This window comes from Natrix helvetica (genome assembly GCF_964273705.1).
Source record: "Natrix helvetica genome assembly, chromosome: 4".
In the NCBI taxonomy this organism is placed as follows: Eukaryota; Metazoa; Chordata; class Lepidosauria; order Squamata; family Natricidae; genus Natrix; species Natrix helvetica.
The window spans coordinates 126,237,408-126,253,269 of NC_138550.1; the positions used below are offsets into that span (position 1 = coordinate 126,237,408).

Here is a 15,862-nt window from a genome sequence, read left to right on the forward strand (position 1 = left end):
AAAGAACCAAATGAATGAAGTGATCTAAATAAATATGAATTTGCTGTTTTTTATGTTAATACGCCAATGGGTGAAAATATGATTCTCACGGAACTGCTGAACAGAGCAAACAAGGGCATCATTTTCTGTACATTGCTTACTACCACTCCGTGAAGGACCTGAGGTTTAATCATCTTCAGAATCCATGAATCCTATGATGATGATTTAAAACAGTTAGGACTTCGGGCCTTTCCACAGAGAAATGGAAGGCCTGCCATGCACTATTCTGTAGGGGGACATGTACGAAAGAAGTCATTTTTTTTGTCAAGATCAGATAAACCACCATAAAAACCAGTGTTTGGGTAAGCTGCTCTTTTGACAAAACTGTCCCAGAGCAGGAACTTTGAATGCCTGGTTTCTTGAAGTTGGCAAGACTGGAACGGTAAAGGATCACCTACACTTAAAGTATGACATTATTTGAACAGTCCAGGCTCTGAAGCATATAAGAAGAAGAACACACTCCTGGTTACATTAAGTAACATCGAGCACTTTAAAAGGCCTCATATTTTAAATGTGAAATGCCTCATTTTCAGGTTTCCTTCAGGGTCATTTGATATACGGTGAGAAAACAACCATTTATTTTTCTAAATGCAATAAGCTAAAAAACCTGGAATCAAACTCTTCATACTGAATGATACACTAAGACTAAACAATTATAAAAATAATTTAAAGAAAAGAAATATTGTCTAGTACGTAAATTGGATTGACTCAATGCAATAATAGAAAAATACAGGGTCTTAGACAAAAATATCCAACTTAAACTTTTAGCATACTGCCCTTAAATTGCATTTACTAAAATTGCTTAGCTCAGAGTTATTAAGAGTCCTTGATAAAATAGCCTACCTGTGCCACAACCTGCAGGGGAGTAATTAGACTGCTATATTCAATCTGGATGTCAGGGAGATCTCCTTGTCTGTATTTCCTGTACAAAGTGACCTGAGCATCATGCTTTATCTTCAGCTGGGTTTTTATTTCCTGCAACAATTTATCATTTTGTCACAAGTAGCAAAAACATTTGCACCTCACATAAGATCAGCCCTTCAAATTCCTAATTGTCTCTCTAACGCTGCCCTCTGACTAAAGGCGAGCTTCGGGAAAGTAGAGGCAAGAGTAAAGATGACCATACTCAACAATTGACTCCACCTTTTTCCTGCCCCTTGGCTTTGCTCCATTAACTGTAAATCATGATTTTCAAGCAGCAGCACTCAAAATTCAAGAGATGATGACCAGTGTTATAAACTAAAATTAATGAGGACCTAGCTTGCAATTTTAGAGTGTTGGTAACTTGATACAGTCTTCCACATGCTGACCTTTTTATTCTTTCTTACAACCAATCTTTTAGATGCCACTTTTTAATAGATACTTTGGTTTTATTTTTAGCTTTTCATATTTTTCATATCATAAAAGATTATTTTTACTCTATGCTTTTTTTAATGACTGTACTCACCCACCTAATGCTGGTCTATAACCATAATAAAATGTGATCCGATTTGATTTGCCTCTCACAGAGTAACTTTAATTATTCAAACTTACATTTGTTTGGTTTTATTATTAAATAATAAACAAATTTCCCCTAAAAATAATGTTTATTTCCAGAACAGAAAGAGAAATCTAGAAACTCATAAATCTCCACAGTCATCTTCTAACTTTATAAAGGGAAGAGCTATTGCACACCCTTTAAACCAAGCCAGATACTTGCTCATTCAACTAATGTTATGCAAGCAAAATAGATAAAGGATAGATTTGGTTTCTATTCATGTATGTATTTTATGCTCTGCTTTTTTTCCAGTTGTCATTTAGATATTTTGGCTCAAAGTTTAACTTTGATTCAGGAAAACGTGGCTAAACTAAAATACTTCTGGAACTGGTAGGTACACATTATATTGCTCCTCCACTGACCTAGACTAGATTCCTTTGTGAGTGAAATTGAACAGAATTTCAGTCTCTTGAAATTGTCCATCCCCTCTATGGTCAGTAAACCCAGGAAAAACACATCAGATAAGCTTGCTCTGCATGAAATACTCTACTACACTGTTTTTCAAACTTGACAACTTTAGGATTTGTGGACTTCGACTCTCAGAATTCCCCAACCAGCATGTTGGCTAGGGGGTTCTGGGAATTGAAGTCCACATATCTTAAAACCATGCTTAAGAACAATTGTATTATAATTAAAACTTACAAATAACCTTTTATAATCTACTATCAATCCATCAATGGGAACTCCATTTACCACTCAGGCATATTTGGAAAATTATACATGGAAAACTAACCTTTTCTTGTTTCTGTTCAGCAACACCCTTTCTTGCATAGATCAAACTAAGCTTTACTGGATCTTTTAAGAAGCGTCTCCGTAGTCTGAGAATTTCTGTGTGTTCATCTGTATCTAATGCATGTAGAAATAAATTTCTTTAAACCTACATAATAAACCTATTTTAAAAATTGCCATATTTTTCAGAACTATAAGACACATCTACATTTTGGGGGGAAAAAACAAGAAAAAAAAATCTGCCTTTGCCACCCAGCATCCATCCAGTATTGCCACGGCCCATTCGCCATAGCCCGTTTACCCCACCGTGGCCCATTTGCCTCTGCCCATTCGCCATGGCCTGTTCATCACTGCTGCAGCCCATTCACCGCCACCCGTTTGCCACGGCCTGCTTGCCGCAACCTGTTCGGGTGGGGTCCATTTGCCTTCGCCGCCTGTTTGGCGCGGTCCATGTCGCCTCCTGGAACTGGCCGAAAATGCAATGTGCGGAGATCAAAAACAGCCAAAGGGTGGGGGCCAGCGGGTGGGCGGAGCTTTGGCAACATTTGGTGTGTAAGATGCACTGCAATTTTCATCCATTTTTAGAGGGGGAGGGAGGAAAGTGCATCTTATACTCCAAAAAGTACGGTACATATTCAATCTTGTTAGTCAAATCCTGGAATTGAGAATTTCTCAAATTGTATGACTTAAGATTTATAACAGGGCAGGGACAGAATTGGAACACCTTTAAGAGCCCTCTTATTGTCATGCTTTAAGTCAATGTTTTGTGATTCCTTTGAACAAAGAACATAATTTGATAAATTCCAAATTACTTAAATTATCATTCCCTGCCTACTGTTACAGTCCCATGCAATAGTTCCTGCAGGGCTATAACTATTGTCACTTATCCACTGATTTTAGTTGAGTTCTTGAAGGTGTGCATATAAGCAAGCATTGTTTCTGATTAAAAACTACTTAGTAACAGTATGCAGATTTCATAAATATCCCTGTTTGGAAGCATACTCCTCTCTCCTATTTCTAATGAGGCTGCTAAGGGAGAGAAGAAGAAAGGCAGAAGAATGATAAAATGGCTGAAAATATTTGTTTTGCACACTTTTTAACAAGATATCAAAACAAAATCTAAAAAAATATATTTAAAAAATCTACAATGGATGCACCTGTTTTCACATTTAAAGTTAAAACCTGTTTATTTCTCAGCAAATTTTATATAATTTTAGAAACTCATTCAGATTTCCAAAGAAGAAATCTGTTTTAAGCTACATATTTATATGTATATATTCAATATTGAAGAGAAAGTAAAAGCAGGATGAAATTTCCCCCACCTATTTATATCTTTGGAAGAAGTTTGGCTATTGGAAGCAAACAACTATAGATACCAACACAGCTGCCAGCAACTTCATGGCATAAATGATTGGATTCAGGGCATAGATCCTTATGAAGACAAGTCTACTAAAATCTCTTCAAACCATTTAAGCATATATTACACTGAATGTCGTTTCACTGGTATCCCTCATATCAGTATTCCACTCAATGTGGTTTTTTGTGCATTCTACAAAATAGAATTTAAAATGCTGATGTTTGGGAAAGGGGCATGCAAATTCATGAAATATTATGACATTTATTATTGATTTACAAAGAACAGATAAGAGACATAGTAATGTAAATACACATACTAACCTCAATAATAGAAACTGAATATATATTATTTGTGGTGGCCTAGAACAGTGATGGCGAACCTTTTTTGGCTCGCGTGCCACAAGTGGGGGGAGCGCAGGGGGGTTGAGTGCAGGCGTACCACACCCATAATGCAACGCGCGACCCCCCCAGTGCGCATGCGTGCACAGCGCACGACCCCCCCCATTTTTACATGTTTTTTTGCCCTCCCCAGGCTCCAGGGGCTTTATAGGAGCCTGGGGAGGGCGAAATGAGCCTCCCCCGACCCCCCGGAGGCTTCAGGGACTGTACGGAGGCTTCCCTGAAGCCTTCGGAGCGCTTAAAACCACCCTCCGAGCAACCCGGAAGTGACTTCCGGGTTGCTCGGAGGGTTGTTTTAAGCGCTCCGAAGGCATCAGGGAAGCCTCGGACAGTTCCTGAAGCCTTCGGAGCGCTTAAAACCACCCTCCGAGCAACCCGGAAGTGACTTCCGGGTTGCTCGGAGGGTCGTTTTAAGCGCTCCGAAGGCATCAGGGAAGCCTCGGACGGTCCCTGAAGCCTTCGGAGCGCTTAAAACCACCCTCCGAGCAAACCGGAAGTGACTTCCGGGTTGCTCGGAGGGTGGTTTTAAGCGCTCCGAACGCATCAGGGAAGCCTCGGACGGTCCCTGAAGCCTTCGGAACGCTTAAAACGACCCTCTGAGCAACCCGGAAGTCACTTCCAGTTTGCTCGGAGGGTGGTTTTAAGTGTTCCGAAGGCTTCAGGGACGGTCCCTGAAGCCTCCGGGGGGCGGGGGAGGCTCTTTTCGCCCTCCTCAGGCTCCTATAAAGCCTCTGGAGCCTGGGGAAGGCGAAAAATAGCTTTTAAAAAGGTGAACTCAGCTGGCCAGCGCGCGCATGCGCGCTGGCCAGCTAACAGGACAGCGCCTCACGTGCCCTGACAAATGGCTCCGCGTGCCACTTGTGGCACGTGTGCCATAGGTTTGCCATCACGGGCCTAGAAGATATTTATTCCCAGGATAAACTGAAAACAAATTATGCTACTGCTATCCACATAAACCCTGGTTTTGCCATAGGGGGTGACCTGATTTGAGAACCATATTGAAAGAGAAAAAAGAACTAGAGTAATACAACAAATACCTTTAGTTTTGCTGTCTACTTCATCTCCTGGCAAACCCAGTCGTTTTTTCCCAAAATTAGCACTTAATGGTTTGAATGCAGTTTTGTAAGATCTGTCTGTACGCTTGTTAATGAGCAACATGGAAACTGACTCAGAAGAGGAAGGAACTGTAGAGTCTGCAAAGGTGTCAACACTATTTCCTATTAGCCAGTTGAAAGAGCTTCTTCCACCTGTAAAAAGAGTATAAGAGCCCAGTTCAAGGTATGCAAAAGCAAATTGTCTGTTTCCAGCGAATATTTTTCTTTACATTGTCCTATTACATACTAAAGAATGATACCAAAGCAGAGGTGGTATTCTACTGGTTCGGACCGGATCGCCTGAAACGATAGTGGAAATTGTGGGTGGCTCCGCCCACCTGCGCCTGGCTCTATGGAATCCCATTTAGGTCCTTTTTTCACCAAAAGCGCATGCGTGGAATGATTTGCACTTGCACGGAGGTGGGCATCACATTTGTGAGTGCGCTGATAGGGAAGGTAAGTGTATACCACCCCTGCAATAGAGTATCAGCTTTTGATAGAAAAACTGAAATGCAAGCATAATATATGAATTGCAAAGACATATTTGAAAGAAAGATAATCAATGATATCCAGTAAGATATTAAAAATATAATTTTGCATTGAACGATTCTTTAATATTACAAAAACATAATCATATGTCCATTATGGTTCAAGTCTTTTATTATGATATGCTAATGCTTAACAATAAATCTGTAAGATACTTACTGATATTCTGGGTGGGCGTAAATTCAAATTGTTGCTGAGTAGCTCTTAGCTGGCCACTCAAATATCCTTCCTGTGTAACAGTACTTTGGGAAGTCTGAGACTCCACAAACATCGGGGTAAGAATAGTGCTTCGATACCGCCAATTGGAATCAATTACAAAATCCTGGAGAGCAAATATATGAAATACTTAAAGCCATCTTGATATCACCACAAACTGATGTCAACACAAACATTATAATCCTATGCAAATATATTCTGCAGAATCCTATCAGAGGATAGTAATCAAAGAGATTACTAAATTTTTCACATTCTTAAGGTGCATTATTTTCCTAATTATTATATTGTATATTTGCTGTTTATTTTTAAATATATCAAAGATGGGGGGGAAAACAGATAACAAGTTTGCAGTTTTAATCAATGCATGAGTCTATTAGCTTGAAAAAAAAAAACTACCGCATTTGACTTGTACTTAAAAGAGATGCATTCCTTGAGATTATTTTAAGATTTTCAATTTTTAAAAATGATAGTGTCTTATCTATTTTTATTTATTTCCCACCTTTATTATTTTGATAAGTAACTCAAGGCAACTAATACTCCTTCCTTCTCCTATTTGCCTGCTAACAACAACGCTGAGAGGATGAATTGGGCTGAGAGAGAAAGTGACTGGCCCAAAGAACTCAGTCTTACAGTTTCTAGCCTGAGGCCTGACTGTTGTTAGTTATAAATTGAAAGTACATTATGAACATTGTAGTTAAAAAAACTATACAATATAGTATGTAAAACTACATATACTGTATATAGTATCTGTAATCTATATTATAATTAAATACTCAAAACAAAATAACTTTTGCCCATTTAGTGTTCAAATTACTGGCTCACTTATTTGTAAAAATAGGAAAACATTACCCGTTTTCCCCATTAAAAATAATCACAACAAATTGTAGGCAACACCATATTAATACATACAACCATTGTAAATATTTCATAAGGAAATTAAGGAAGATTCATACTTTTTTAAAGAGATGAATAACATTTATATGGAATAATGAATAGCATAATTCACCATATTCCTCTCTTCCGTTTTTATTTGTTATGAAGTATATATACCAGTTAGATAATTTTAATATTAATAAAATGTATCAAGGGTAAAACAGAAATGCAGTTCCATGTTTTTTCATGTAATCATCAAAATGACTCTTTGACTCTATTCAAACAAAGATTAACATAAAAATTACAATATTATGACATAATTTTTTTTAAATGTTCTACTTCTGATCCACATTTTAGTTTTTAGAAAGTAGTCCAACAATCTTTTATAACCTTGAAAAATAGTATATATTCACCTGAAATTTACATTCTGAAAGCGGATATTCAAACATTTTCCTAGAATAATCTGGGCTTTTGCTTGTCATTTCAAGGAGAAAATTTGTAGCTAAACTCAAATACTGAGTTTCAATTTTGTCAGAGTACAAACCCCTTAGTAAGGACAACATGCGATCAAGAGTATTTGTTGGTAGTCTAGTTTCATCACTCCAAAAATTCCTAACAATTAATCTATAAAAGAAAATAAATATGCAAATGTCAGATAACCCATAGATGTGTAAATATATGAACAAAGTGCATGACATATCCTTAGGTTCTTATGAATGGTAGGTGAGGATTACCTCTATAACATTCCCAAATTAAAGACAAAGTTTTGCTTAACACTAATCTTTATTAAAAAAAAGGTTCAGAATTGATTAAGATATTTAGATTGCAATTCTATATCATTTTAAATAAACAGGATATTTCAGTTCAATTTAAAAATTAAATGTATTATACAGAGTTTATTCTGTAAATGTATGTGTATATAGGCACAATTTTGCAATAGATACAATTCAATTTTTAAAAAGAGAATCCTGATTTCAGAATAAAATTTATATTACTTACTGTAGTCCAGAATTTTCATCAATCAGTCCTTGAAGTAAACATTCTTTTGCCAGTTTCAGCACTTGTGAAGATTCCTCATCTGCTTGACTTTCTGAATCACTGATAAAAGAAAATGCACGCTCTACTGAACCTTACCCACATCAGAATATTGATGATGGTTGTCACTAGATAAAATATATTAGAATAGAATGACAGAGTTGGAAGGGACCTTAGAGGCCTTCTAGTCCAACCCCCTGCTTAGGCAGGAAACCCTACGCCACTTCAGACAAATGGTTATCCAACATCTTAAAAATTTCCAATATTAGAGCATTCACAACTTCTACAGGCAAGTTGTTCCACTGATTAATTGTTCTGTCAATTAAATGAGATAATTAAATTAAATTAAAATCACAGAGCGCAGAGAGAGGTCTAGAATCCTGGAAAACTTAAAATACTATCAATGCTTGAGTCTTTTTACCTGTAATTATCGTAGATCCACATGAGCACATCATACATTCGGCCCCGACATAATGGTGACGGATGAGAAATGAATCCCATTATTGAAGGAAGTAGTTCTAATACTTCAGCTGGTTTCAGCTTAGGTAACATCTTGTACACAATATTTAAGCATATTGTTTGCCTTTCATCATCTCTAAGGGGAAAATGAATAAAACACCTTTATTAATCATGGGGGATTGGATCAAATGGCCTATTGAAACTGACAAAGGACATAATTCCAACATCTATTATCAGACAAAATGGGAAAAAAAACCTTTGATCTACTCCCACTTGCTTAAGTGGAGTTTGTTCAAAGACATTTTAATATGGACTACTCAACCAAAATATAATCACAGATCCTACCATCCCTCACCTGTGGCACATGACTTGGGTGAATTCCTTACTCTTCAACTCTAAGTACATATCAGCTGTTTCTTGAGCACGGCACATGACTACCTCCAAACAATGAGTTTTCATCACTCCATGAAGTTTTGGTAGCAGAAAGAAGACAAAATTCATAAAACTTCCCATGACCAAAAACAAAAAGTACAGGAAGTTAGACCAAGGTATTAAGCTCATAATATCAACAGTACAATACCACTCATAATTCTAACATACCTATCAGCAAGGGGAGGGAAGCTCTTTGTGATTTTATTCAGGCATACAATAAATTTGTCATCTCTGGTATTCTGATGCAGCTTTAATTGTTTTATGACCATGTCATAAACTGGACCTTCAAATGTCTGGAAAAAATGAAAGTATGTGAATCTTAAAAAGTTAATGTATTGGCCAAATATTTTGGCAATAATTAAAACTATTGCTGCTAATTGAAATTGACCTTTTAGGAACATTTCATAAATGCTACCTTTCTTTTTCAGTGCCTATAAATCTCCATTCAGAGACAAATGAATGATACCTTTATCATAAACTATTTCTTACACAGCTTCTTAAGAGTTAGGTAGCTGGTCTGTACTGGAGAATGAATCCTGGACTAGAAGGATCTTTCAGGAGATCCAGCAAGGTAAATCTAAACTTTTGTAATATCACTGTTCTACAGGGCCTTTCAATGCTATTTTCAATACAGGTAGTCCTTGACCTACAACAATTTGTTTAGTGATCGTTCAACAACAGCATTGAAAAAAGTGACATGACCATTTTTCACACTTACAACTGTTGCAGTATCCTTATGGTCACACGATCAAAATTCAGGTGTTGGCAACTGATTCATATTTATGACGGGGTCATGTGATCACCTTTTGTGACCTTCTGACAAGCAAAGTCTATGGAGAAGCCAGATTCACTTTAAAACCATACTACTAACAATTGCAGTGTGCTCACATCGGCAACACATATACTAACAATTGCAGTGATCCACCTAATACCGTAGTTGTGGCAAAAAAAAAAAAGATTGCAAAATCGGGCAAAACTCACTCGACAACTGTCTAACTTAGTAACAGAAACTTGGGGCTCAATTGTGGCCATAAGTTGAGGACTACCTGTAGATTAGTCAAAGTATTTTAGGTACCAGTATTAAAGTCAAGGTATTTTAGGTACTAGATTGAAAACTAAATTGATTTTAAAAGCTAACACTTTAATAAAATAACAAAACATAAAAAGCATGTTATCCTCACATTTTCTTTCTCAGCAATGTACTGAAGAACGAGTCCCAGTACTTCAGCGGCAGCAGCATACACTTCCTTGTATCTTATCAGAGCGATGTTGTTAGACAACGCTTGGAAATACCTAACATAAATGAGAAATATCATTTATTTCACAATATCCCACAAATGTATATTTATTCCCCTGACACACATTAAAACACATGATTTTCTCACTCATTTTACATTTAATCGCAACAGGATGATTTACCAAATGTCTAGTGCACACATGTAATTTAAATGTGAACGACTTTCACTACATCCGAAATGTTCAGGTAAAGTCTAAAGAGCCCCAGAGCAATAGATCATTTACTTTTCCCAATTCTGTTATAAATTCTCTAAATTTATGAGGGTTAATTTTCATTCACTGAAAATTATCCCAACACATCTACCTCTTTCCCATATTTGAAACATGTCCAAGCATAGTAGTTCTGAAACATATTTATAAATATGAAATATAACAAAAAAGCAAGTTCTTTAGGAAAATGATCATTGATAGTTAGTAAACTATACTGTATGTCAATTTCATTATTTGTTTTCCAACTGGGGATCATGTCCTATTTTCATAACTTACTTCTTGGCTAAAAGTTTTAATGCTCAATGTACCTGAACAGGAATATCAGAAAGTTTTAATTCTTACCTTATACTATCTATTTCACACTTTGGATCATATGGAGGTAAATTATTAGCAAGAACAATTCCTAGTAATTGAATTCCTACTGAATTGTCTTTTGTATTAGGATCTCCACCAGAAAATTGTTGAAATATTATCCTGCAGCAAGCAAAGACACAGATGAAGGTACTGAAAATAATAAGTAGCCGTTGGTATCAATCAAAACTATCAGGTTAGTGTTTTGTATTGAGAAAGAAGACAGCAAAATGTTGCTTACTCAAGTGGAATCACTCATCACACTGAGTCAGAAACTTTACCTAAATAGAGATTGTTAGCAAAGTGGACAAATTACTATAACATATAGTAATAAGCCTTAAATCATGAACAATCGCTGGGATTACTTATCGAGGTTAGGCACCACAAAAAAATGATTTAGTGTGATGCAAAAACATAATCCTTATTAAAATACTTTCCAATTTAGTCTAATGGAGGCATCTAATAAAAGATATCCCATAGATGAAGTTGAAGCCTTGGTCTAGGCCAGTGATGGCAAACTTTTTTGTAAACGGGTGTCAGAACTGTGCTTGCGCATGCTATAGCACCCACCTGTATGCCCCACACCCACAATGCAATGCGCCCCACCCACCTACGCCTACGTATGAAGCAGAAGTTGAGACTAATTACAAAATAAAAGCTTTAGGAATAAAGTGGCTTGTTCTGGGGGAAAAGACATAGGATGTAAAAAATTAACTGAATTTTAATCCAAGTCACTCCTCTCATGAACTTTCCATTTTTAGAATACCACTGTAGAAGCCTTTTTCCATAAAAATAGAGAATGGGTCTATTTCCCCAGTCATTCCTCATTTAATCTTCTAATAGTACTGACTCCATGATTTTAATATTTCTAGAGGAAATCATAATCCAAGTTTAATTTGTACATAATGTCTCAAATTACCAAATAAATAACAATTAGTTGTAGTTTACTTAAAAAGCAGATTTGACAAAAGGCTTTGATATAAACCAGCAGGCCAACAACTACTGAACTTCAATTACAGTATCTTTTAGTATGGCCAATGCCTGCTGGGGCTGCTGTTGTACTTCAATAGTGTGCAGAAAGTCCCCTTCTTATCTTTGCTACAGCTCTTGGAGAATTGCATATACAACCACATTTTATTACCATCGTTTACCTGTAAGGTATGTTCAGACAGTCCTTCCAGCATTCTATTACTGTCTTGATTATTTCCAGGTTATGTCTAAATACTGCTCTTTTCTGATGAAATACGTTTTTCATTAGGAACTCCAACAACCTGTTTGCCAAGACTTCATCCTTTATGTTGCCCTGTTATGAAAGAATTAGAAAAAGCATATTGCAAATATTCCTCTTTTCTCATAAAATGACAAAATATATGGTACCTGAAACACATTATATTCAGGCTTGCCAAATTCTTCCTGTTTAGGACTAATAAATATTCAGAAAAGACAGAAAAGTCTTTTTTTCAGCAATACAAAATTCTCTTAGCCACTGTCCTATCAAGAATATATGTACTAAAGAGGGGGCGGGGGGAGGAGAGGGAGGGCAGGCCCAGTCATATGTTTATATGGCTTCCTTACGATAACCAAATACATTTCTTACTTTAGGAGTTGCCACATTAGTCCATGAAAGCAGAGTGACCACTATCTCCACCACCATGTAATGTATTCCACCTCCTCCATTATCTCCAGAAACAACCAGCTGCAGTAAAGGACCCAGCCACCACTTTGCATAAGGCTGGAAAACCTGGAGAAGAAAAAGCCAAGATTGCAATTGTAAAATTTGTTGCGCGTTAACTTTGTCATTTACCTCTAATCAAATTATTATTTAAAAGGTTATCCATACAAATACTCAACAATGCAAACACATGTCATGCCTTACACAATATCTAAGCAGATAGATTAATTAACACATTAGCATTTCAACCTCTGATTTATATTCATAATTAATATAAGAACTACCTCAATCAAATCCGTCTACTTGCACATATCAGTCAACTGCCAACCACAACAGTACAAAATATAAAATACAAAATTCTGGGTGATTACAGAATACCTCCTGAATCATCAGGCTTTACTGCTTTTTAAACTACCATAACTATTCTCATCTAGCACAAATTTGTATGAGTTCAAATAACTGGGTAGAGGTAGAGGGATAAATCAATTATCACAGGGGAGATAACATTGCAGTCTACCAGGTCACCCATTAAGATCGTAAGATCTTTATTTCGTGAACAGCTAATCACACTGTAAATTCTAATGCTGCTCATAAAGCTACAAACCAAATTGTATGGGCAGTGGTTTTCTGTCTAGAACAGTGGTTCTCAACCTGTGGGTCGCAACCCCTTTGGGGGTCAAACGACCCTTTCACAGGGGTCGCCTAAGACCATCCACCTCCACTGGCGTCCCCCATGCTCAGGAGCGCGTCCTGAAGCGGCAGGTGCATGAAGAGCGCCGGGTGGCGAAGCAGCCTCCTTCCAGCTCCAGGCGCAATCTAGATGCTGCCCCGCCCGGTCTCCACGCCAGGAAAAGGCCAAGGCACTGAAGGGGGAGAGAGACGGGTTCTTCTGGGTGGCGGCTCAGCCTCGGCTCCGCCAAACATCCAAAGCAAGCACGGTCGGCAGTGCCGCTTCAGCCCAGCCGCCTGCACAGGGGCTCAAAGGCACCTGGAGAGCAGGAGACCAGCGGAGCAATCAGGCCACCCACTTCAGCCGGCGGGATGGGCTCTCGCCCAGGCAGGTGCATGCCGGAATTCAAGCCGCCTTGGGCTTGCATGCTGCCTTTGCCTCCCCCGCCACCGTTCCTGTCCTAAACTGAGCTCAGAGGCTTTTTGGCCCCCGGGAAGGGCTGACAGAAGAGGCCGAAGGAGAGGACAGGCCCCACCCACTCATTCCTTCTGTCCCGAGGAATTCCATTCGGGACCGAAGCAGTTTGATGTAGCTTAAGCCTCTGCTTAAAATCCCATTTAAAGGGCAACTTCTTAATCTGTGTTAAGAAAAAAAGAAAGAAAGAAAGAAAGAAAGAAAGAAAGAAAGAAAGAAAGAAAGAAAGAAGGAAGAAAAAGAAAGAAAGGGAGAGAGGAATGGAAAGAAAGAAAGAAAAGGGGGGAATAGAAAGAAAAAGAAAAGAAAAGGGAGGGAGGGAGGGAGGAATGGAAAGAAAGAAAGAAAAAAGGGAAGGGGGAAAGCAGTTTTTGTCACTTCTGGCAACACTTGAAAATCTTGTTCATAAAAAGAATGTTAAACTGCCTCTATTTAATAAAACCACCAGAATGATTATTATTATATACTGACTGTCTTGTTTAAAGACTGTTCAGTTATGACAATGGGGAAAAAACCCAGCTTTGTGACCAATCCTCACATCTCATGGATGTCACACCCATCACAGCATCCCAGTCACAGGATCGCCATTTGGGATCTCCACAACTGACCCATATTTACAACTGTTAAAGCAGTCCATAGTCACGTGATTGCATCTGCAAGCTTCACAACCAGCTTCTACCAAGTAGAATTATTGGAGAATGTAAAAGTGAAATCGTAAGATGAGGTCATGTGATACCATGCTGAATAACCAGAGTTACCCCCTTGACACTGGAAGTGGAAATGACATTGTAAGCCTGGCACGGTCTTGTAATACCATGGTGCATAACAATGGATTTGCAGGTCAGAATTGTAGTCATTAAGCAAGGACTACCTGTAAAGTTTGGAGATTATTCTAATCTCAATATTAGCTTCTCTAATAACCCAAAGAAATGCAGGTATACCGGCTATATACTACAATACTTTTCTCTATCATAAAAAAGAACTTACTTCCTCTGTGTTCACAATGAGTTTTGCTACAAAGAGACGGATATTTAGAGGAACAGTAGAATTTCCCAGTTTGCTGTGCAAAAATTTCATCCATGGAGGAAGTTCAGGTGAATTTGTACCCTGAATACCCAAAAAATTACAGGTTTATAAATCTGAAAACATACTTGTTACAAATTAGTTTAACTGAAAGTGGTATTTGTCAATTCCACAAAGCTACAATGGAATACTTACTTTTTCTACTATTGGTGTGATATTATTTCTATGCATATGTTTGAGTAGGGTTGTCATAGAAGCCATACACTCGTGCTGATTGAGCTCATCCATTTCTAACTCCATCACATCATCTGGAACCTCAGTATCTGTAATCTCCTTTTAGAATAATAATTAATTTCAATTTTGTCCTATCTCTCCTTTTTGTTCAGATTTTTGCTATAATAACACTACATAAAGAATGCATATATTATATCCTATTATGTCAAGATTTTTCAAAGTTAAACATATCCTTGTAGCTCTATTTTTTTAAAAGAATATGTTCACAAGAAACTTGATTTAAATGAAGAATGAGCTGAATTAATATTCCATGTGCTGATCTCTCACTTCAATAAGGTCTCCCCTAAAAATCCCAAACCCCAAAATGAACACAAATAAACAATGAGAACAATGCAACTAAACTATGGGAAATATGGATTTATTGCAATAATGTAACTAAAAGGCTCTCCACATTTCCCTGGATTCTATCTGGAGCTCTCCAATAAACAATGGTTTAATAAAACAAAAGTTGCTTGGCTATTTATTACACACCTAATTTATTTTTTCCTTTTAGATTTGGGAGAAAATCCCAAGTAAAATGTTTATTTCAGTTCCTATGGTTTGCACATTCCATGGGCTCTATCATTTGATGTGAAAAAGAAATGAAACCTAGCCTTATGAAGTTTGATCAATATATTGGGGGGAAAACATAGGGAGCGTTGTAACTGGCGTGTTGAAAGCATTTTTGTGCAATGTCCAGTAAAACAATAAAGAATAATAAATGACAAACTGTCAAATTTGCCTGAAGTGGAAAAATTTGATCCAGCCCACATCTCTTATCCCTGTCTTTCTCCTCACAATGTACTCCAGGCAGTTATTATTATAATCAAGCTTAATTTGACAACCTAAGTTAAGCATGCCTATTTATTCTGCTGCTGAGGTAATGTTGGAAAATTCCTGTTTCTCACAGTTGAAATCTGTCATTTAGATTTAAGGAATCACAGAAATATTTGTAAATATTTGTAATGATAATGTGGCTGACTACTTATGTATTTAAGTCTTGCTCAAAAGGAGATGGTATTTTATGGGGAAACTATGTTGCTATTAAAAGGTAAAGGTTCCCCTCGCACATATGTGCTAGTCGTCCTGACTCTAGACACTCTAGGGGTTGTGCTCATCTCCGTTTCAAAACTGAAGAGCCAGCGCTGTCCGAAGTCGTCTCCATGATCATGTGGCCA

General features: G+C 37.5%; 1 protein-coding gene across 1 annotated transcript in view; it reads right to left on the bottom strand.

The window, feature by feature from the left end:
* The window catches only part of PRKDC (protein kinase, DNA-activated, catalytic subunit), an 88,331-nt gene that overhangs the window by 30,818 nt on the left and 41,651 nt on the right, over positions 1 to 15,862 (bottom strand). The window contains exons 47-61 of the mRNA XM_081953423.1: positions 14,607 to 14,744; positions 14,376 to 14,495; positions 12,170 to 12,313; positions 11,724 to 11,875; positions 10,564 to 10,695; positions 9,897 to 10,008; positions 8,884 to 9,008; positions 8,639 to 8,788; positions 8,246 to 8,419; positions 7,789 to 7,887; positions 7,203 to 7,413; positions 5,860 to 6,022; positions 5,098 to 5,307; positions 2,310 to 2,422; positions 883 to 1,014 (exon numbers count right to left, since the gene is read on the bottom strand). Coding sequence (XP_081809549.1) covers positions 883 to 1,014; positions 2,310 to 2,422; positions 5,098 to 5,307; positions 5,860 to 6,022; positions 7,203 to 7,413; positions 7,789 to 7,887; positions 8,246 to 8,419; positions 8,639 to 8,788; positions 8,884 to 9,008; positions 9,897 to 10,008; positions 10,564 to 10,695; positions 11,724 to 11,875; positions 12,170 to 12,313; positions 14,376 to 14,495; positions 14,607 to 14,744 — 2,175 coding nt within the window. The remainder of the gene's footprint in view (positions 1 to 882; positions 1,015 to 2,309; positions 2,423 to 5,097; positions 5,308 to 5,859; positions 6,023 to 7,202; positions 7,414 to 7,788; positions 7,888 to 8,245; positions 8,420 to 8,638; positions 8,789 to 8,883; positions 9,009 to 9,896; positions 10,009 to 10,563; positions 10,696 to 11,723; positions 11,876 to 12,169; positions 12,314 to 14,375; positions 14,496 to 14,606; positions 14,745 to 15,862) is intronic.